Source organism: Pangasianodon hypophthalmus, chromosome 4, assembly GCF_027358585.1.
Source record: "Pangasianodon hypophthalmus isolate fPanHyp1 chromosome 4, fPanHyp1.pri, whole genome shotgun sequence".
Taxonomy (NCBI): Eukaryota; Metazoa; Chordata; class Actinopteri; order Siluriformes; family Pangasiidae; genus Pangasianodon; species Pangasianodon hypophthalmus.
The window spans coordinates 21,819,017-21,840,375 of record NC_069713.1 but is presented as its reverse complement, the minus strand read 5'-3'; the positions used below and the strand labels follow the sequence as shown (position 1 = coordinate 21,840,375).

Genomic DNA, 21,359 nt, shown 5'->3' with positions numbered 1-21,359 from the left:
TGGTGATGGACCCCGTTATACTGTATTTTAATGGCGAACTTTATTTGATGCTGAAGAGATTCCTCTTCATCACGTCCAAATGAAACTCACTATTACAGCTAGGGGGATAAATAAACACGGACAGAACAAGACCTTGACAAACCGAGTGTCCTGAACTCGCGTGTTTGCGCGTGCGCGCCTGTGTCCCGCTGATGTGTGTCGGGTTGGATGGAGTCGATTCGGAGTCTGATTCAAAGTGTCGGGTTGGATGGAGTCGATTCGGAGTCTGATTCAAAGTGTCGGGTTGGATGGAGTCGATTCGGAGTCTGATTCAAAGTGTCGGGTTGGATGGAGTCGATTCGGAGTCTGATTCAAAGTGTCGGGTTGGATGGAGTCGATTCTTAATGCGAAAAACTAAAACACACAGCCAATAGAAAAAGTTTTTAATCATAAAGTTTAATATCAATCCCATTTTTTGTATTTAAGAATATCAGTTATAGACGTTACTGCATTTGTTATAAAACTGTATGGAAATTGAATTGAATAAAATTTATTGATTTATTTATAAATAAAAACACATACCCAGCCTATATAGTCAAACACGAACCAATTCGAACGAATTGACTCCAAAGTTGTGGAGTCGACTCTCTGTTAGCAATGCCTGGAATCGGAGTATCGACTCTTTTTGGGGTCGACTCCTGGCCACACTGACATGCGCACCAAAGACCAGAGGGGGGGAGAGAGAGAGAGAGAGAGAGAGAGAACGAGCTAGAGTATTGTTCTTTTACAGAGGCGTTTGCTAGTTCCGGCAGTTGTGTTTCTGAGCTGAGGGTCGCTCTCTGTGTGTGTGTTGTGTGTGTGTGTGTGTGTGTGTGTGTGCGCGCGTGCGTGTGCGTGTGCGCGCGCTCTGAGCCTTGAGTGTCCCCCGGTGCACGATGGCGTTCATCAGGAAAAAGGAGCGCTGTAAAGAGAGGTATTTCACTCTACTCTCTACTCTCTCTCTCTCTCTATTTATATATATATATATATATATATATATATATATATATATATATATATATATATATATATATATATATACAGCTCTATCTCCAGCTTTACTGGCCGATATTCTCCTCTCTGTTTATTCAGTTAAGTGATATTTAATACAGTCACGACTGAAAAAGAAACTCCGCTTTCTAGCATGACAGACGTTATTGTTGTGAAGTTGTTGCCGGAAGTTGCCTGTGGAAAGCAGTCACATGCACCACTGCTTGTTAATCCTCACGTTTTAACTATTGGTCAATCTCATCTGAAAGACTCCTTTGTTCAAAGTTACAGCAATATTCTTCCTTAACAACCCATTTTAGTTCTGTTCACTGAGATGTATTGGCATGACTGTGTATTTACAGCATGGCCAAAGCTTCACTGGAATGATCAGAACTTGAAGCCATGAAGGATAAAATGGAAACATGAAAGTGTGATCTCTCTTTCGCAGGTTTTCACTGCTGTTACTAGACCTGGAGGAATATTATTTTGAGCAGCACACTGCATATTGGGTGGCTGCTCTCCCGAACAGGTGAGCTCGGTTAGAAGTTTGACCATGCACTCATATGATGGTGGACCCTGTTACCCTGTTAAGGAAAGCTGAGATGATGATATAATTTAATTGAGTGGTGGCCTGGGAAAACCCTTCAAAGGGTCAAATTTGACATTTTATACCATATATAGTTCTAAAAACTACAAGCTTTCCTCTTGAACTAAAATTGGTCACTTACTATTTACACATACACTGATCAGCCATAACATTAATACCACTGATAGGTGAAATGAATAACACTGATTATCTCATTACAATGGCACTTGTCAAGACGTGGGATATATTAAGCAGCAAGTGAACAGTCAGCTCTTGAAGTTGATGTGTTGGAAGCAGGAAAAATGGGCAAGTGTAAGGATCTGAGTGACTTTGACAAGGTCTGAATTGTGATGGCTAGACGACTGGGTCAGAGCATCTCCAAAATGCCAGGTCTTGTGGGATATTCGAAGTATGCAGTGGTTAGTACCTACCAAAATTGGTCCAAAGAAGGACAACCAGTGAACCGGTGACAGGGTCATGGGTGCCCAGGGCTCACTGATGTGCGTGGGGAGCGGAGGCTAGCCCGTCTGGTCCAATCCCACAGAAGAACTACTGTAGCACAAACTGCTGAAAAAGTTAACGCTGGCTATGATAGAAAGGTGTCAGAACACACAGTGTATTGCAGCTTGCTGTGTATGGGGCTGCGTAGCCGCAGACCGGTCAGAGTGCCCATGCTGACTCCTGTCTACCGCTGAAAGCACCTACAATGGGCATGTGAGCATCAGAACTGGTCCATGGAGCAGTGGAAGAAGGTGGCCTGGTCTGATGAATCACATTTTCTTTTGCATCATGTGGACGGTGTGTGTGTGTGTGTGTGTGTGTGTGTGTGTGTGTGTGTCGCTTACCTGGAGAAGAGATGGCACCAGTATGCACTATGGGAAGAAGGCAAGCCGGTGGAGGCAGTGTGATGCTCTGGGCAATGTGCTGCTGGGAAACCTTGGGTAGCATTCATGTAGATGTTACATTGACACGTACCACCTGACTAAACATTGTTGCAGACCGAGTATACCCCTTCGTTGGAAATGGTATTCCCAAATGGCCTCTTTCAGCAGGATAATGCGCCCTGCGACACTGCAAAAATTGTTCAGGAAAGGTTTGAGGAACATGACAAAAAGTTCAAGGTGTTGACTTGGCCTTCAGATTCCTCAGATCTCAATCCGATCGAGCATCTTTGGGATGTGCTGACAAACAAGTCCGATCCATGGAGGCCCCACCTCGCAACTTACACGACTTAAAGGATCTGCTGCTAACGTCTTGGTGCCAGATACCACAGCATACCTTCAGAGGTCTTGTGGAGTCCATGATGGGATGAGTCAGAGCTGTTTTGGCAGCTCCCTACATACTCACTTGTATAGGGGGACCTACACAATATTAGGCAGGTGGTTTTAAAGTTATGGCTGATTGGTGTATAGTGGAGTCCAAAAGTCTGAGACCACACTGAAAACATGGAATATTTTTCTTGTCCCTTGTCCCTATTGAAGCACATGTTCAAATGACACTGTGATGGAATTGATCTAACATGGATTGTCAGTTTTTACACAAATCTGTGAAGTCCATGCCAGCCTGAGCGAATGCTGTAATTAAAGGGGAACATACCAATTCTGAAATCCATGAAAATAGTGACGTTTTAATTTTCACTCAGGTTATTGCTGATGGTATAATTTGTAATGAAAAGGTTTGTATTAAATTGGAAAAGAATGCAGAATAGAAACATTTGCCCTAGTGGACTTTTTTGACCACACTGTGCATCAGTCTCAAGTAAGGTTATAGCATTTTGAAGTCTGGTAACCAGCAAAAAAATGAAAACTCCACTGAGACACCCCAATGCATTTATTGGCAAAAACAATTGCTGTTTATTGATTTCATTTGCATTTAATTTAATATGCAATAAAATATACAAGTTGTAATATTTTGTATATTGATCATGAGCATCATCCACCTCGGTCTCTCTAGTCTTAGCATCTGATGTAAAACATGGTATTTTATCAGTTCACTGTTCACAGTGAGTTCTGTTCTGTTGGATGAATTTCCATATTTTTATTAGGTCTTTTACACATTTTAAAGATTTGTCCTTGTCCTATCAGATTTCATAAGCTCTTTACTTTGTTTTGACGATGTGATGGAGCATTGCAGACACTTTGATGACCAGCATTTGATCACAAACTGGATTACTTGGGTCTGTTTTGCTGTGGGCATCCAACAAATTGATCAAAGCAGGAAATTCACTGTGTGAGGAAAAACACACTTTAACTAGCAAGGTTTATCTTCAGGCAGACTGATGGGTTTTACCGTCACATTTACAGGCTCTTTATCCAGCATAATCTTTGCAGAAAGCCCTGGGCAAGATTATTAAGTAAATAAACACTTTTCAGTTTTTCTTAAACATTTATAACAGTTGAAAATCACCTATAACGGTAAACTGTATTTGTACTTTGTTCTGATAAACTATTGTTCACTACACTGAACAGTCCTCTTTCCAGGACAGTTAAAAATGTTGGCAGTTAGCCAAAAAATTTTAAAAGTTGTGCAGCTGCTGCAATTCACTAAATATGTATTTACCCAATGACACCTGTGATACCAATTTATACAGTCTTGTGTTCAGTGATGATCAAAAGAGTCCTGAATAAATGATGAGTGGGTAATGATAGTGTTAGAAACAGCTGGGAAATAGGATAAACACACTTAACCAGTTTCCAAAATACCAGTCCTGAACCCAAGCATACCTGTTACTGCTGATCCTTTTAAACTGTTTAAACTGCTCCTGGCTCTGAGGCTCATCAGTGAAGGAGTGATGCAGTTTAGGCCACACCCACTTTGGGTATACAGATAGTGCCATTGCGTTACACCCCTAATTTATAGCATCATCAGATTAAATAGTTCTTGTCTTAATAATTAATTAATGTGTTTCTTTGTTTACTGGTCACAGAAATATTCGAGGCTCACTAAAGATCTGTTCCAAATCAGTCATTTTTGAGCCAGATGAGATGATTGAGCCTATTTTAAAGGTAAATTCCTCTTCAAAACTTTAGCAACTCACACTCATATATCAGCCTAGACATCCTGAGAGAAAAATGCTGACTGACTCCTTTTTTTTTATTTTTTTATTTTTTTTTTTTTATAACAGATCCCACTGAAAGACTGCAGGCGGATAGAAGCAGTGGAGATGAATGAGTCCAATCCTTTTAAAGAGTGAGATATTTAAATGCTCATTTGCAGTTGATAAAGATGGAGAGCCTCAGAAGCATTTAAATTAGATCCATGCTTGTTATGCACTTTACAATTAAAATAGAAGTGATGCACAGTTAGAATCTCTCTGGTCTTTCAGTTACATCCAAATTTAACTGTTTACTATTTTTTCCTCTTTCATTTCCTTATTCTGCTGCAGAACCAAGCCTGCATCTGTACTTATTGAAACCAAACAGGTGAGCATGTGCTTCAGTGTGTACTTACAGAAATTCAGTTTGTGCCTGCTGGCTGTTTCTATGTGCTTTCTAAACATGTGTTTTTGGTATATCAGGTTTTTCTTATTAAAGAGGGGAATGTTGTTGCTCCATACAAATATGAAAGGGTAAGAACATACATTCATATTGCCTGTATGAACATATTTGTGTATTGCAGAGGTGCCAAAAATCTACAGTTTAGCCATAGCATTTATCGTTTTTGACACCTTGCTATAGCCATAACTATGCTTTTCTGCTTAAAAAACAAACAAAACAAAACAGTGATCAAACAAAATGCAAATGAAATTTGTGTAGTGGAATAGCAGAGGGAAGGGGAAAGTACACAGGATGTGAAAGAGAGGTATTTTCTTCTGGTCTTTGTTACTTTCACTTTATCTGACTGGCTTTATCTAGGTGAAAACCCACAAGCCTTGGTCTTTTGAGCCAGTAGAAAAAAGTGGATGTGAATAAAGTGAATCACTTTGGTCTGTTTTTTCTCTATACCTGCTAGGATTTTCTTGTTAAGTTTTAGCACCTCTTATATTGTATAAATTTGTTTTCCATTGCTATTCTGACAGTGACAGTATTGTATCAGATTCTCGTTAAATTGATTTTCCCCCCTATTAATGTTTATCAATGTTTAATCCTGCTTACTAGGGAGAAAGAAGTGTCAGATTCCAGCTGGTGATGCCCACAAAAACAGAAGATGTTGTCCAGACATTGCTGCAGGTTTGCATTTCAGTTTTGGCAGCTTAATTATTGGCAGAGGTTGCTTGACTCTGTTTGCTTTATCAGTCTGTTTCATTTTTGCAGTTACATAGAGCATCATGTCTGGACAGGCTGGGGGACCAGACAGCCATGGTTTGTACAGTTATACACAAACTTGTATCTGTCCACTCATTGAGAGGCATACCTTTTTTTTAATCACTATAATAATAACTGCCTGTGTGTTACTTTTCTAGATTGCTGCAAACTTGCAATCCAGGTTGGCGAGAACATCTTTTGATAAGAACAGGTTAGTCATCTTTGCGTAAATAACACTCACCTCACATATCTAGTCATTTTAGAGTTTATGTTATATTTACAAAGACAGATTGAAGAAAGTCCAGCTTTTTAAAAAGAAATCAAAATCTGCTTTTTATAGGAATCAAATTTATAATAAAGTAATTAAAATCAGTATTTTCTCCCCAATTTGGTCTTGCCAGTTCCCACCCACTAGCTAGTTCTCCCCTACCAACCAGGAAGGGTGAAGCATAACACATGCTTCCTCCGAGACACATGAAGCCAGCCAACCGCATCTTTTCAATCTACAGTTCATGCTGTGTCGCAGGGCGGCGTAATGCACTGGGTAGAAAGCGCTATCTGCTTTCCGCAGACATGAGCTTGCAGATGCCCACAGTTGGCTAATGTTGCTGTGATTGACAGGACAGAACATTGACTGTTCTTTTTTTTTTTTTTTTTTTTTTTTTTTAAATAAAGAAATTGCTTTTTTAGGAACTCAATTTTTTTTTAAAAGAAAACAAAATTTCTTTTTTTGAAAAGACAAGCTTTTACCACTGAGGTATAAACATCTGATCACAATTATTCTGATGCTCTGTGTTGTATGTTCCTGACTGATCTTATGGGAGCAGTTACTCCCAATTTCTTGCTCTATCACTAACCAAGAAATGCCGTTTATAAAGACCTTGTAGCAAGCAATAGGGACATGTACCTTAAAGGTACCTGGTAGGCTGCCATACCGCATATGATTTGATTTCAGATCCAGTACACATACTGATTGCGTGCTTGATGGCCTGTGGTAGCTTACTATTTAGGGTTGTTGCGAGAGGCAGATTGTAAACTCTCGGGGCTGCTAGAGAGCCAACTTTGAGCTCTTAAAGATGATTATTTGCTCGGAGTGTATTTTGCAACCACATATAAGTTGCTTTGGATAACAGGGTCTGCCAGATGAATGAATAATGCCTGTACACTTGTTGAGATATAGGTGTAGAGTTGTAATGCTGTCAACGTGCCACACAATTGATAACAATGCATATATTTAACAAATTACAGTTAGCTGCTTGACCACTTGGTCAGCGTTATGTACATAAACATCAGCTGATTGTCCTGTTTCACAGGTGATTACTGTATGTAGTCAAAATACAGCGTTGTAGGTTGACTGGTATTGTATAATGACTTTTGAGCTTGTGTGTGTGTGTGTGTGTGTGTGTGTGTGTGTGTAGCTTTCAGAGTGTGTCTGAGCGGCCACATATGGAGTGTAAGGCTGAGATGGTGACCCCTCTGGTGACCAACCCTGGCCACGTCTGCATCACAGACCACAACCTGTACTTCCAGCCCCTTAATGGTTACCCTGTGAGTTACCAGTGCAGCATTAGTGAGCTGTTTTCTTATGATTTTAATAGACTGGTAATCAGTATGATCAATATTTATGTGCGCGCATGTGTGTGGACAGGATTCAGTTGTGCACATTGGGCTCCACAGCGTCCGGCGCATCTACAAAAGAAGACATGGCCTGAGACCGCTGGTAAGTGTGTGTTTGACGGCATATAGGGGTTGATTAGTACAGTTCACTGACCATGTAGGCAGTTTTGTGTTCATGACTGTGTGTGTGTGTGTGTGTTTTAGGGGCTGGAGGTGTTTTGCACAGAGAATGATCTGTGTTCAGATATCTACCTAAAGTTCTACAATACTGAAGACAGGGATGAACTTTACTACTACATTGGCACTTTCCTAGGTAAGTGCCACACACACACACACACACACTCAACCAGTGTCTTTGAGGGTGTCAATATAAAGAGCTCTATAAATATCTCCATTGTTGTTCATACATTGTCACCATTTAAGTAATTTTTAAAAATATTTTATATTGATTATTATGTGTGTGTGTGTGTGTGTTTGAGACAGAAAACCACATAGCAGAGCACACAGCGGAGAGTTACATGCTGCACTGGCAGAGAGGCCACATCTCCAACTACCAGTACCTGCTGCACCTTAACAACCTGGCAGACCGCAGCGTTAACGACCTCTCACAGTACCCCGTGTTTCCTTGGGTCCTCAGCGACTACACTAGCCCACAACTGGGTAATCCACATACAGAAGAGTGACTGTAGCAGAATAGAATAAATATACACTCATGGAGCACTTTATTAGGAACACTATACTAATACTGGGTATGGCCTCCCTCAGTTTTTAGTGGCTTGGATTCCACACGATGTTGGAAACATTCCTTTGAGATTCTGGTCCATGTTGACATGAGTGCATCATGTAGTTCCTGCAGATTTTTTCCCACAGGTGCACTTTCATGCTGCGAATCTCCCGTTGTACCTCATCCCAAAGGTGTTCTATTAGGTTCATATCCGGTGACTGGGAAGGCCACTGAAGAACACTGAACTCATTGTCATGTTCATGAAACTTGTTTGAGATGACTTTTGCCTTGTGTCATGGTGTATTATCATGCTGGAAGTAGCCATTAGAAGATGGGTAAATTATGGCCATGAAGGGATGCACATAGTCAGCAACAATACTCAAATAGGCTGTGGCATTGATTGGTTTTAATGGGCCCAAAGAAAACATTCCCCACACCATTACACCACCTCTACCAGCCTGGACTGTTGACGCAAGGCAGGTTGGGTCCATGGATTCATGCTGTTGGTGCCAAATTCTGATCCTACCATCTGCCTCAGTAGAAATTGAGATGCATCAGACCAGGCTACATTTTTCCAGTCTTCATCTGTACAGTTTTGGTGAGCCTGTGTCCACTGCAGCCTCAGCTTTCTGTTAATGGCTGACAGAAGCAGAACCTGACGTGGTCTTCTGCTATTGCAGTAAAGGATGTTGTGCATTCTGAGATACTTTTCTGCTCACCACTATTGTACAGAGTGGTTATCTGAGTTAGTGTAGCCTTTTTGTCAGCTCGATCCAATCTGGCCATTCTCCTTTGACCTCTCTCATCAACGAGGCATTTCCATCCACAGAACTGCCGCTCACTGGATGTTTTTTCTTTATTGCACCATCTGAGTAAACTCTAGACTCAAAACTCTGTTGTGCATGAAAATCCCAGTAGATCAGCAGTTATAGAAATACTCAAACCAGCCATTCTGGAACCAACAATCATGCCACGGTCAAAATCACTGAGATCACATTTTCCCCATTCTGATAGTTGACGTGAACGTTACCCGAAGCTGCTGGCCCGTATCTGCATGAGTTTATGCATTGCACTGCTGCCACACGACTGGCTGATTAGATAATTGCATGAATGTGTAGGTGAACAGATGTTCGTAATAAAGTGTTTGGTGAGTGTATATGCTCATCCTTGAGAGGCTCATCCTATTCTAATTATAGATGTACTTTTTTTCCAGACAAGCAAGTGCTATTGTCATAAACTCAACAAAGAACACAACTCAATATTTACAGATGTTTGAAGATTTATTTTGTAAGAACCTCAAAAAAAATTTATTACCTTAGTACCAGGTCTTTACCACTGTGTCTTAATAAAGTAAGAAAGAAGTGATTAGTATAAAATACAGCTTAGTTATTGGCTGCCAAACTTTAGAGGTTAATATTATAAAACCATGGAATTGTCTGTTGGAAATATATAGTGCTAATATCTTGATGTATGCTTGTTTCTGTTAGATCTGTTGAACCCTGCCTCTTTTCGGGACCTCAGTAAACCTGTGGGAGCTTTAAACAGAGAGAGACTGGAAAGGCTACTGGTAAGGACATATATCTCTACTAACATCCAACTCTGAAGTTTACTAGCAGGGATTTAAATATGGCTCCCACAGCCAGGCCTGAAAAGTTCTTTTGGGCTTCCTAAAAAGTTCTAATTAAATAATAAATTGCTCTCTGCCACATATAAATCGATATAGTGAGATTAGTATTACAGCTCATCTCTACACAGCAAGGGCACATTAGATGCTGTAATAGGAAATCTGACTCAAACCACAATGCTTTAGAGATTGATCACTCCACCACTCCTAAAAAAGCTCAATAACTTCATTCCCCTAGCTGCTATATAAGCTGTAGTCTCAGTCTCGGATGCCCCGTCCACGGGCTACAGACCATCTGATATCTTTTGTACAGTTTTATTATGCCAAAAGATTCAGGACTTGTGATCTGATTGGCTTTCTATACTTCCATGCTCCAGTTTCCAAGGAGAAACAAACTGTGATATAATGAGCTTTTCTGACTAATGTATAGTCACTGGTCTGACTAAAGTTAGAATCTTTTAGAATCTTATTAACTACTTGGAGTCACTGCAGTTTCTGTCACTGGCCTGAAAGGAACAATTAGATACTGACTTCAGCATGGCAACACACACTTACATACATACATACACACACACACACACACACACACACACACACACAGGCAGACTTACTCTTTCTTTATCTTGTGACTGGAATGCAGTCTGAGTTTGTTCATGTTGCTCCAGGCAATTGTCATACTTTCCTCTGTTAGATCCTCAAACGATTCTATACTGGGAGAACCTGAATATGCACATGAACATTAGTATACACTTGATTTAGTTAGTTTGTTTCAGGACGTTAGCAATGACTGAATTAAATAATCTTGCTGATCACCCATGAACTAGTAGGAGGTTCTTGGCCGTGCTTATTGCCAAACAGTAACAGACTGTCTAGTGAGTGATAGAGGTCTGGCTTGAAAGACTATATGAGCTATGGCTGTGCCTAGTCAGTGCTTTTTACACATTTGAAACTTGCCTTTTTAGTTTAGCACATTACTTTTACACATCCTCGATAAGTCTTTGATTATCGAATTTTCATCAACTTTGTTCCATAGTGAAAATGTCTAGTTTAACATTTTTTTTTACCATGAATACAGACTGCTCATTCTGACATAGGCCTGGTTTATAGTTGTGTTCATGTGTTTGTGAGTATGTTGTGCAAGGGCTCACTTACAATAGCTGTCTGCCTTCATGCTTGCCCATAACGTGAAGTGTCCACTAGGGGGCGGAAAATGAAAAGTTTTGTGTTTCACTGCAGAAGAAATTGAGAATTAGATCAATACTACTTACTGTAGCTGGACACCTCTCTCTCTCTGTTATCTCACTGCACATCAGCACTTTTTGAATGCTTTTTGTGCTCAGTGTAGTGCCGTATTGGAGCGATGTCACATTTGCAGTCAGATTAAAGGATTATATTAGCAATATCACTCTTCAGCTCTTGATGAAAACCATAGAAGAAGGGTTACAGCGTCTCATCACAACATTTCCAAAATAGACTTCTCCAGGATGATAAAAGTCCAGAATCATGAACAACCTCCTTCATTCGTAAGCGTTCTAGTAAATAAATGTTTGTGATTGTCTTAAATAGATTTTCTGTGATTATGGGGGCAAATCTAGTGTAATACATGTTACATTTTCAGAATAAAATGGCTAAATATGCTGATTATTTATGCTATTATTCCCTGATTAATAATGTCTTTAATGTGTTAAAGCAGTCAATTTTATTTTTGAACTTTAACCCTTTTTCAGTCTGAAAGAATTTGTGCGTATGTGTGTGTGTGTGTGTGTGTGTGTGTGTGTTTGAATGAATGAATGTGTGTTACAGGAGCGTTACAAGGACATGCCTGAACCACGTTTCATGTATGGTAGTCATTACTCCTCTCCTGGATACGTCCTTTTCTACCTTGTGAGAGTGGGTGAGTCTCACACAGGCTTCATCTTCCTCACAACACTGCTGATTTGCACAAGGTGAAGGCTTTCCCTGGTTCTCGGGTATTCTAAATCATGTACCTTTCTCTCGCTCTCCTTCTCTCTCTCTCTCTCTCTCTCTCTCTGTCTGTGTATGTGTGTCTGTTGGCTTCTTCTCTGAAGCTCCAGAGCACATGCTGTGTTTGCAGAACGGCCGTTATGACCATGCCGACCGAATGTTCAACAGGTACCGTCATCTTACACACATGTTATATAAACACATGTCTTTCATTACTTTGTAGCGTAAATTACATTTTCTTGCTCATTACTCCTGAATGTTTGTCTGTGTGTAGTATTGGAGATACCTGGAAGAACTGCTTAGAGGGAGGTACTGACTTTAAAGAGGTGAGAGGCCTGGACCTGGTGATTAGCAAATACTTGCAAACTAGACCCTCTTTACATACAGCAGCATTTTTATGTTTGTGTGTGTGTGTGTGTGTGTGTGTGTGTGTTTCAGTTGATTCCTGAGTTCTATGGCACAGACTGCAGTTTTCTGAAGAACATGCTGGGCTTAAATCTGGGTCGGAGGCAGGGTGGTGGGCGAGTAGGAGATGTGGAACTTCCTCCCTGGGCCACAGGTAGCCTAAAATCATCAATAAAATACCTCCATACTGGAATTATCTGTGTTCCCTTGATCCGGAAACCCCTTTCCTTGACTCTTCTAAGGACATTTAAAGAGTTGATAGGTCCTCAATGATGGCTGGCATCAGTTGATTTCATGGGCTGAAGAACATCAAGGAGGCATTAATTACAGTTTTTGAATTCAAAGGAATTCCAGTACATGATGATAATATTTATAATATTTTGTGTAATATGAAAAATTAAAAAACTAAACATCAGGTTATGACATACATGTGCAATAATGTTTATATATGTGTATTCGGTGTTTAATCACATCATGTAGTGTGTATGCAGATTCGTTATTCCCTGTGAAGCTAAGTTAGAGTGACACTTCAGTGAGCTGGAGCATCTCATTTGGAAAATTGTCCTTGATTCCTGCTGTTCTTGTGTCTTTTCTGTGCTTCCTCAGAGAGAAAGGACATGTTTCTTTTCCTCTCTTCTAAACTCCTCTCTCTGAGGAAGCACGGAAACAAGGAGAACGAGGTAAAGAAATGAGAAGTGCCCATGTACATCTGTAAGGGCCAGTCCTTTTAGGGATTGCTAATCCTTAAATATTAGCACATCTTAGCCTATTCCATCATTCTATAACAAACACAGTAACAATTTTCTTTCTCTCTCTCTCTCTCTCTCTCTCTCTCCCTCCCTCTCCCCTGTGTGTGTGTGTGTGTGTGTGTGTGTGTGTAGATATGGAAGACTTTCTGCAGAAGATGCGCTCTGCATTGGAGAGTCAGTATGTGTCGGAGCACTTGCACGAGTGGATTGATTTGATCTTTGGTTACAAACAGAGAGGGAGTGAAGCTGTTGCAGCCCACAATGGTATACTCTCTCTCTCTCTCTCTCTCTCTCTCTCTCTCTCTCTCTCTCTCTAAAGATGGTTTTATAAACACATACACACAGAGGCAGCACTGATTTGGCATCCCACAAGAGTACAAATACACCTGCTTAAACACCCAGAGAAATACATGAGAGAGATGAATACATTTTATTTAACTGTCTGTCTTTTTTACTTCCAGTTTTTCATCCATTAACATATGAGGGTGGCATCGACTGTGACAGGTAATTAATCACTAACATGGATTTCTCTTGATTATTTAATTCTTTATATTAGCACCTAATATTGTATAAAGATCATTGTTGTACTGTGTATCACTTTTATGCTTATCTTTTGGAAATTGTTTGTCTGTGTGCATTTGTGTGTGTGCTGGTGTTTGTGTAGTATTGAGGACCCAGATCAGAAGATAGCGATGCTAACACAGATTCTGGAGTTTGGTCAGACTCCCAGACAGCTTTTCACCAAACCTCATCCTCAACGCATCACACCCCGATTCCACAACGTCTCGGCAGGGACGAGCCTCAGCACATCGCCCAATGACCTCTCGCCAGGTTTCAGTACTGAACTCTTAACACACATCACATAGATCAAGTACACTACCTCTGGTTCAGTTCAATCTGAAGTGTACATGTCCATATTCAGGTTCTCCCAGTATGGAATCGTTTGAGGATCTGACAGAGGAAAGCAAGACACTTGCCTGGAGCAACATGAACAAACTCACACTACAGTCCAGTCACAAGATACACAAAGAGTATGTTTGCCTGTGTTTGTTCATCTCTGTTTCCATGTATGTGTGTATGTGTGCAACTTCCTGTGTTGTCATGTTGAAGTCAGTGTCTAATTGTTCCTTTCAGGCCAGTGACAGGAATTGCGGTGACTCTAAGTGGTTTGTCCGTTTTCACAACATCTCAAGGTAAAGGATCACCAGTGCAAACACTGAATAACCTCTATTGTTTACTATGTTTTACAAAAAATTACCTCTTCATTTTTATTACAGACTCTACCTTAAAGATGTTTTCTAAAGAAAGCAACGCACTACAGAGGAGTGTGTCCTTTTCCAACATGGTAATCCGTCTATGCTTTTAAACTTTTCTCACTTAAACTATTACCATGCTTTGTTTACCGGAGTCCCTAAAATTATATAGACATTTTACAGGTTGTTCAAAACACTGTAGCTACTGTGCTCTACCAAAAAGTGAGAGCAAATGATGCCTCTTTACCGTCACCACACTTCTATCCTGTTTTACTTAGAATTTATTTCATAACTAAACAACAATTGGTCCTTTAGTGAATATCCTAAGGTTAAAATGCAAAACATTACTGCATAATATGCATATATCTTATAGATATGGATTGTAATTACTATGCTTAAAGCTTTTAAGGGCCATAGAAAAAATGATGGCCTTTAAATGGCCCTTAAATTGCTTAATGTTGCATTTCTGCAACAGTAATCACCTCCAACCTGTCCTTGCGATGGTTGCATGTCTCACAGTTGCATACTGGAATTTGACAGGCTTTTTTTTTAATGGCACACTAACATTTCCTTGTCACATGTTCAGTCCTAACTTCAGCTTCCCCATTTTCTCAGTGATTGTTTTCATGCTTTGTCTGCTCACTCAAATTAACTTCCATGAAATTATTTAATTATAAAAAACTATTTTTATAGTTTTTATAATTAATAATTAATTTTAAAGTTTCTACTTCAGCTATGTATTATCTCAGCATCTTTATTTTTACTCTTCCAATACATTTTGTTGTACTTTATTTCTGTTTTACTTTTACTTTTATAGTGTTTTTGGGTGTTCCTCCACTAGCTGCGTTTTGAGAACATAATATAAAGCATTCTGAACTGCGTTTAAAATGTATGAACGAAGTTATACATTTTAACTCCATTAACTAATCATCCACATATAAGCATTCCTAACATAGCTCTATCCTTCTTCCCTGTCCATTTAGGCATTGTCCTCTTGTGTGATACTGCCTGAGGATAAAACTGTGGTTTGTTCTTCTTGGGATAATAATGTGTAAGTATCCAAAAAATCATTTTCATCATTATGGGCCAGCTTACCTGATTATTTTGTCTAGTTCATCCTTTTACATTCTCTTTTAACATTTTTCATCCCATTGTTTATTCCTCTGTGTCCCTTTCCTTCTCTGGCACTAGGTACTTTTATTCAATAGCATACGGCAGAAGGCAGGACACACTCATGGGTCATGATGATGCTGTGAGTCAGGTTTGCTGGAGAGAAGACCAGCTTTACACGGCATCATGGGACTCCACTGTGAAGGTCAGAGTCTGAATTCACCTAGATGTCATTGTTATACTGTTAAAACCACTAAAGATACGTCAGTAGTACTTCCATAGTCGTGTTTACGCATGATTGTAAAATAACCCTTGCATGCCTTTTTATATCACCAAAGCAGGGGTGGACAGATCAGTAACCTCGGTGTCCAGCATAAGCACTTTTTTTTTTTTTTTTTTTTTTTCCCCCCACTTTTCGTATTTGGGCTATTCCTTTTATTTTATTTATTTATTTAATTTATTTTTATTTGTAGTTGCACAACGAACAAGAAGGTTTAACAACCATAAAATAACACTGCTCTGTATATTATTGTATTAATTTAGCTACCACTTTTTAGCCTAGCCAGCTTTTACCTGACCTGGTAACTTGCTAATAAATTTATGATGTGTCCACCCCTGTAAAGAGTGGAAATTGATAATACTGTAGAAGACATGTTGAGGTGGCAAATAGTACTAATATATCTCGCATACTTTCTGCATGGAATAAAGTGAGTCCAATTTAACATTCGTTCAGGGAATGTGTCATCTCAATTGGTTAAAAAGCCTCATTGTTTAGGTGTATGGTTACTGTTAAAAACACATTTGTATGTAAAAGGAAAAAAAAAAAAATAAAAACAATAATTAATGTTTTTTTCCCCCAAATTCTGACCAAAAAAAATGTGGCAACTTATACTGATACTGAAATATCTGACTATATAGCCAAGTATATACAACTCTACTGTATAATTTATGTGTAATTTATGATAATCATACTGACATAAGCCATTAAAATGTCTTTATGAATCAGCATATTAGTGAGGCAAACAGAAAATAGCACTGTATAGATATTCTGTTGCATATTGCCTTCTATAATTTCCTTCTGCTGGACTGATTGCTCCTGTTTGCATGTGAGCAGGTGTGGAAGTGTGTAGCTGCAGATATTTCCAATAATAAGAGGTCGCAGTTTTTGCTGCTAGCTGAGTTGGAGCATGAGGCTGGGGTGAGTAATTCTTTAGCATTTCACCAGGGACTAATGTTGTAAGGTGAACTTGTCTCACTGCTGAGTCTACTCACATGTGTTTGTCTATAAATGGTGGAATAATTTTTAAGAATCTAATTATAATACCTGTACAAGCTAGCATTATATCTGCATGGTTAGGAAAAACAGATAGAATAGTTTTATTTTGAATTTATAAAAGGGTCATTCTTAACCTTCTGTAGTTTATCGAAACTATGTTTCCTACATTGTGAGTTTTTGCTTAGAATGTTTGCTTTAAAAATATTGTAACATATCTAAATCTCTAGCGATAACTATTTCAGATATCCTTATCACCGTGTATCACAGTGTATCGCCGTAGTATATATTGTCAGCACTAGTATAAATAAACACATTGAATAGGATGATTTGTGTGAAATTATGGGATGTCTTTATCTGTTTGTACAGGTTAACACTATAGCTCTAAGTCCTGCTGGCACGCTCTTGACATCGGGCACAAAAGAGGGCACCCTCAGTGTTTGGGATCTTACCAGCTTCTCCCTCCTGCATCAGCTCACCTGTCATTCTGGAAAGATCCACCAAGTGGCCTTTAGTCCTGGTGTGTGTCTTTGTGTGTGTGTGTCTTTGTGTGTGTGTGTGTGTGTGTGTGTGTGTGTGTGTGCTGCATGCATGCGTTTTTGTGTATAAAGCAACCTGTTTGCACACTAATGCTAAGATTTTTGACAATCTGTCTTTTGTGTTTGTGTGTGTGTGTGTGTCTCAGACAGTCGAAACATCCTGAGTGTGGGTGAGGATTTGTATTTAAAGGTTACAGACGTACAGACAGGCACACTACTCTCTACAGTTTTAGCAGAGGAAGAACAGAGGTAACACCCCTTTTACAGATTACATTAATTCATTTATTTATTAACTTGTTCAATTATGCAATTAGAATTAGAAATTGGCAGAGAGTAAATAAATAAAATAATTATTCAAACAACACCAGTACCCCTGCTCATTCATGAAATTAACCGATCAGCCAATCATGTGGCAGCAGCACAATGCATAAAATCATGCATATACAGGTCAAGCTTCAGTTAATGTTCACATAAAACATCAGAATGGGGAAAAAGTGGTATCTCAGTTACTTGGAGCATGGCATGGTTGTTGGAGTATTTCAGAAACTGTTGATCTCCTGTTGATTTTCACACACAACAGTCTCTAGGGTTTACACAGAATGGGGTGACAAACAAACAAAAATCCAGTGAGCGAAAGACAGTTCTGTGGGCAGAAACGCCTCATTAATGACAGAGGTCAGAGTAGAATGGCCAGACTGGTTTGAGCTGTCAGGAAGGCTACAGTAACTCAAATAACCACTCTTTATAACCATGGTGAGCAGAAAAGCATTTCACACACACACACGGTTAATTTCATGAATGAGCAGGGGTACAGCTATTCCTCTTAAAGTGGCCAGTGAGTGTATATCTCTCCATGCTATCATAACTTTAATTTGGAAGTTCCACTTACCACTTAACAACAAATGTTAAGACCCATTGTTCGTTTAGCTCATTTTAGTGGTTGGGGTTAGAGGTCTAGGTCAGGACAGATTTTTATAGATTTGTTTAACTCACTTCCACCATACACAGTGCTATTGTAACACATTCCCTCCATTAACTAACATTAGATTTGCCTTTAGTTACTTTTAATGTCTTGTATCTGCATTGTAGTGTTTCAGAGGATCCTTCTACTTGCACACACGTTAATTGTTATTTGTTTTACAGATCCTATTGATTAAAAACATGTTACACAAGCACTTCGCACATTTCAGTTTGGAATTGTTAGCATAACAAATTCATACAGTGTAAATTATTCAAACAATTGTCCTGTCTATCTATCTATCTGTCTATCTATCTATCTATCTATCTACATGCATACATACATACATGTATAAGTGAATATTTTCTACATCATGAAAAGCAGCAGTATTGATGCATATCTTTTTATGTTTTCGGGAGTGTAGATGTTTTTGTTGGGACGGCAGCATTGTGTTGTCTGGAGGTCAGTCAGGGAACCTGCTCATCTGGGATCTTCTTACTAGCAAGATCACACACAGGATCCCTGCTCACTCTGGTACACACACACACACACACACACACACACACACACACACATATATATACACATCCAAGCGATCAAGAATGACAAGCATTGTCTGCAATGTAAATTACTATAAATTATTGTTCATATATTCATGGTTATATGTGGCTGTCTGTACACTTTATGAACTTGCCTTGCTTTCAGGTCCCGTCTCTTGCATTTGGATGAATGAGCAGTGCAGCACTGTCATTACAGGAGGGGAAGATAAACAGATCATGTTCTGGAAACCCCAGTATTAGGACACACACAAGCGCACGCGCACAAACGTTCCCATAACTAAATGTGCTGGACACAAGTATTCAGTTTGAAGCCTGAGGTACATTTTCACACACCTGCTCTATAGACCTGTGAGCATAAATATGATCCCAAGCAGATACTACAATTCTTACCTGAATGCCGTTACACAAACTGAATCAGGAATCAAGTTCATTTTACTGATGCTCTTATTGCAGTGAAAGTTTGTTTGATATTTAAAGTTCACCATGCTGACCATGCCTTTTTAGTGTTTTATATTATCGTTTTATCACTTTCATTTTTATTAGGAAGGAATATGATGCCATGTTCATAATTGTGGAATGGGGGATGTATATCTTAGATCCGTATACCTCATTTACATGGAGAAATATAAATATTAATTGTCCATAAACTGTTTAATGGAGAACGTTCATTTGCCTGTCACAATATAAAGTCGATCTGTCCCCAAAATTCCAGTCTGACAATTTGTCTTGATGGCTCAGAAGGATTCTGAATGTCAACAACTGCATGTTTTTTCTTTGTTTATTTTAGTTTAAATAAAATTATCATTTGACTTAGGTTATATTTATGCTCACAATAAATACACATTGCAAAGGCTGTGTACAATATTTATCTTGAAGCAGCTGGCTTTTGTTTTAATATGTGATGAACATGGACAGAATTTAAATCTGAAGAAAATCTAGACAAAATTAACTGAAATTTGTGCATATATAATTAATCTGTTAAAAAATAGTGTCATCTAAAAGGAAAAAAATTCAAAAAACTTTTTACACATCTATCTACATGTAGAACGTGTGTCACGGCATGTACTTCCAAATAGCTGTAAGCGTACCAGCATCGACCAGTGTTCATGTTGTGCACTTTAGTGTTTGTGTTACTGCTGTGATTAGTATAAAACATTGCTGTAGTGAGAGTCATAAAAACTGGCCTTGGAGCTGCAGCAGATTAAATCAGGTTTAAATTTATTCCAATCTGTAATTATAATTATGTCCATTCATGTACGACATTATGACCTTTATTTTATGTTCCTCTTAATGCAGTTTACTAGATAAGATGAAGTACATTGCCCATACTGCAGTAAAAGATGGGGTTTGTTTTGCACTTCACATATTTTTGGGTTTCCATATTGAATAAAATTTTATGCAATTTTTTGACCTGTACACCCAGATGCAAGCAGAAAACTATGCCTCTATATACTCATATTTATTATGTATAAATCTATTGATATCAAGCCATTAAGAGTAATACACCTTGTTCAGCAATAGTTACGCAACCATGAAAACGCCTTTTGTGTGTATATATGTACACATATAAATATACATGCACATGCTGATCTTCATTTTATATTTATATCTTAGTAAGATCTTAGCTAAGAGATTTTTGATAGCTAGAAAAGTAAATAAAAAAGCAACACCTTACAGGCAATGCTTGTAAAAATAAAAATGATCATTCTTGTGCAATAATTAAAAGAAGCAAGACCTTAATACGAAATGTTCAATTGTATGAACTGTACAAATATAAATATGCAGTTTAATCCCCCATTTAATGCTTAATGTTTTATTACATTGTTTGTCTATTAACGACTAACCTTTATTTGTTGTTTTTTGTTTTTCATTTTTATAATGGTCATTTGTTTTTGTTTTTGTTTTTTTATTTGATAGTTAGTTTATTAGTTAATTAGCGGTTCCTAAGCTGAGCTTTTTGGGTGGTGTAGATCATTTTTAGGAAACCTGTTTGCTTTTTGTGTTTTGCACTAAATAAATGTTGTGTCCCTCAAAGCGAATGTCGCCTCACTTTTTAGTTTGGACAAACAGCTGGAAAATGGGAGCTGCAAAATGTGTACACTGCCAGCAGATGGCGATATCTTGATAATTACAATATGTGGCCTTGTAAATGCTTAAGGATTTACTGCTGTGCAATACAAATATGTAGACTGAAATGTATATTGAAATGCATGAACTATTATATGGCTAATGTCCTACACAGACAGTTATGATTGTAGGTTTGTAGTTTGTTAATCATGTGATGGGTGGCTGTCATTCATGCCATCCTCAACTAGGAATTATTCCTCTCTCCAGAGGTGATGTGAGGTCAAAAATGATTGACATTTATGTAGAATTATTTAATACTTACTGTAACACAGCTTTCTTCCTAATGTGTCCTACAGTTCACCTTTGTTTTTGTTCTAACCACAAGAGAAATTCTATAATGCTACAGTAATGAACTATGTAGTGACACAGTTCAGTATTTCCAAGTTGTAGAAATGCCGTGTTCTGGACACACTCACCTAATGTAGTCAGAGTTGAGTGGTAAGTAGGACAGTCTATTGTTTTTCACAGAATTACAAAATATATTGATTGTTTTATGTAAAAAAAAAAAAAAAAAAAAACATTTCAGTTCTAATGATAGGTTTAGAAATATAAAGTCTTTGTGAATGTCATAACTGTGTACTGCTTTCTGAATTTAATAGAAGAATTTTGTTATTCAA

General features: G+C 38.6%; 1 protein-coding gene across 3 annotated transcripts; it reads left to right on the top strand.

Moving 5' to 3' along the window:
* Positions 1-564: 564 nt before the first annotated feature.
* nsmaf (neutral sphingomyelinase (N-SMase) activation associated factor) lies at positions 565-20,649 on the top strand. Of its 3 annotated transcripts, none has more exons than XM_034303657.2 (31): positions 565-952; positions 1,457-1,537; positions 4,521-4,599; positions 4,719-4,783; positions 4,980-5,016; positions 5,112-5,162; positions 5,692-5,763; positions 5,848-5,895; positions 5,997-6,049; positions 7,257-7,386; positions 7,487-7,558; positions 7,660-7,768; positions 7,939-8,115; positions 9,667-9,746; positions 11,607-11,697; positions 11,873-11,936; positions 12,043-12,094; positions 12,207-12,327; positions 13,055-13,186; positions 13,384-13,426; positions 13,587-13,759; positions 13,845-13,953; positions 14,057-14,115; positions 14,200-14,267; positions 15,159-15,226; positions 15,367-15,490; positions 16,400-16,483; positions 16,928-17,078; positions 17,244-17,346; positions 18,480-18,589; positions 18,761-20,649. In XM_034303657.2, the coding sequence occupies exons 1-31, from the start codon at positions 915-917 to the stop codon at positions 18,853-18,855; spliced, it is 2,739 nt and encodes a 912-aa protein (XP_034159548.1). In that variant the 5' UTR covers positions 565-914; the 3' UTR covers positions 18,856-20,649. The 3 variants fall into 3 exon arrangements, with proteins under 3 accessions (XP_034159548.1, XP_026792661.1, XP_053089711.1); XM_026936860.3 differs by having other exon boundaries at positions 572-952; positions 13,587-13,753; XM_053233736.1 differs by lacking the exons at positions 565-952; positions 1,457-1,537; positions 4,521-4,599; ... (13 more) ...; positions 12,043-12,094; positions 12,207-12,327 and adding an exon at positions 12,385-12,853.
* Positions 20,650-21,359: the final 710 nt, after the last annotated feature.

Bases quoted from the DNA above. Each gene is read 5' to 3' on its own strand.
- nsmaf (XM_034303657.2), top strand. From the start codon at position 915: ATGGCGTTCATCAGGAAAAAGGAGCGCTGTAAAGAGAG. The intron at 12,328-13,054 runs GTAGCCTAAAAT...GTGTGTGTGTAG, and splicing joins ACTTCCTCCCTGGGCCACAG to ATATGGAAGACTTTCTGCAG. The intron at 15,227-15,366 runs GTAAGTATCCAA...CTCTGGCACTAG, and splicing joins TCTTCTTGGGATAATAATGT to GTACTTTTATTCAATAGCAT.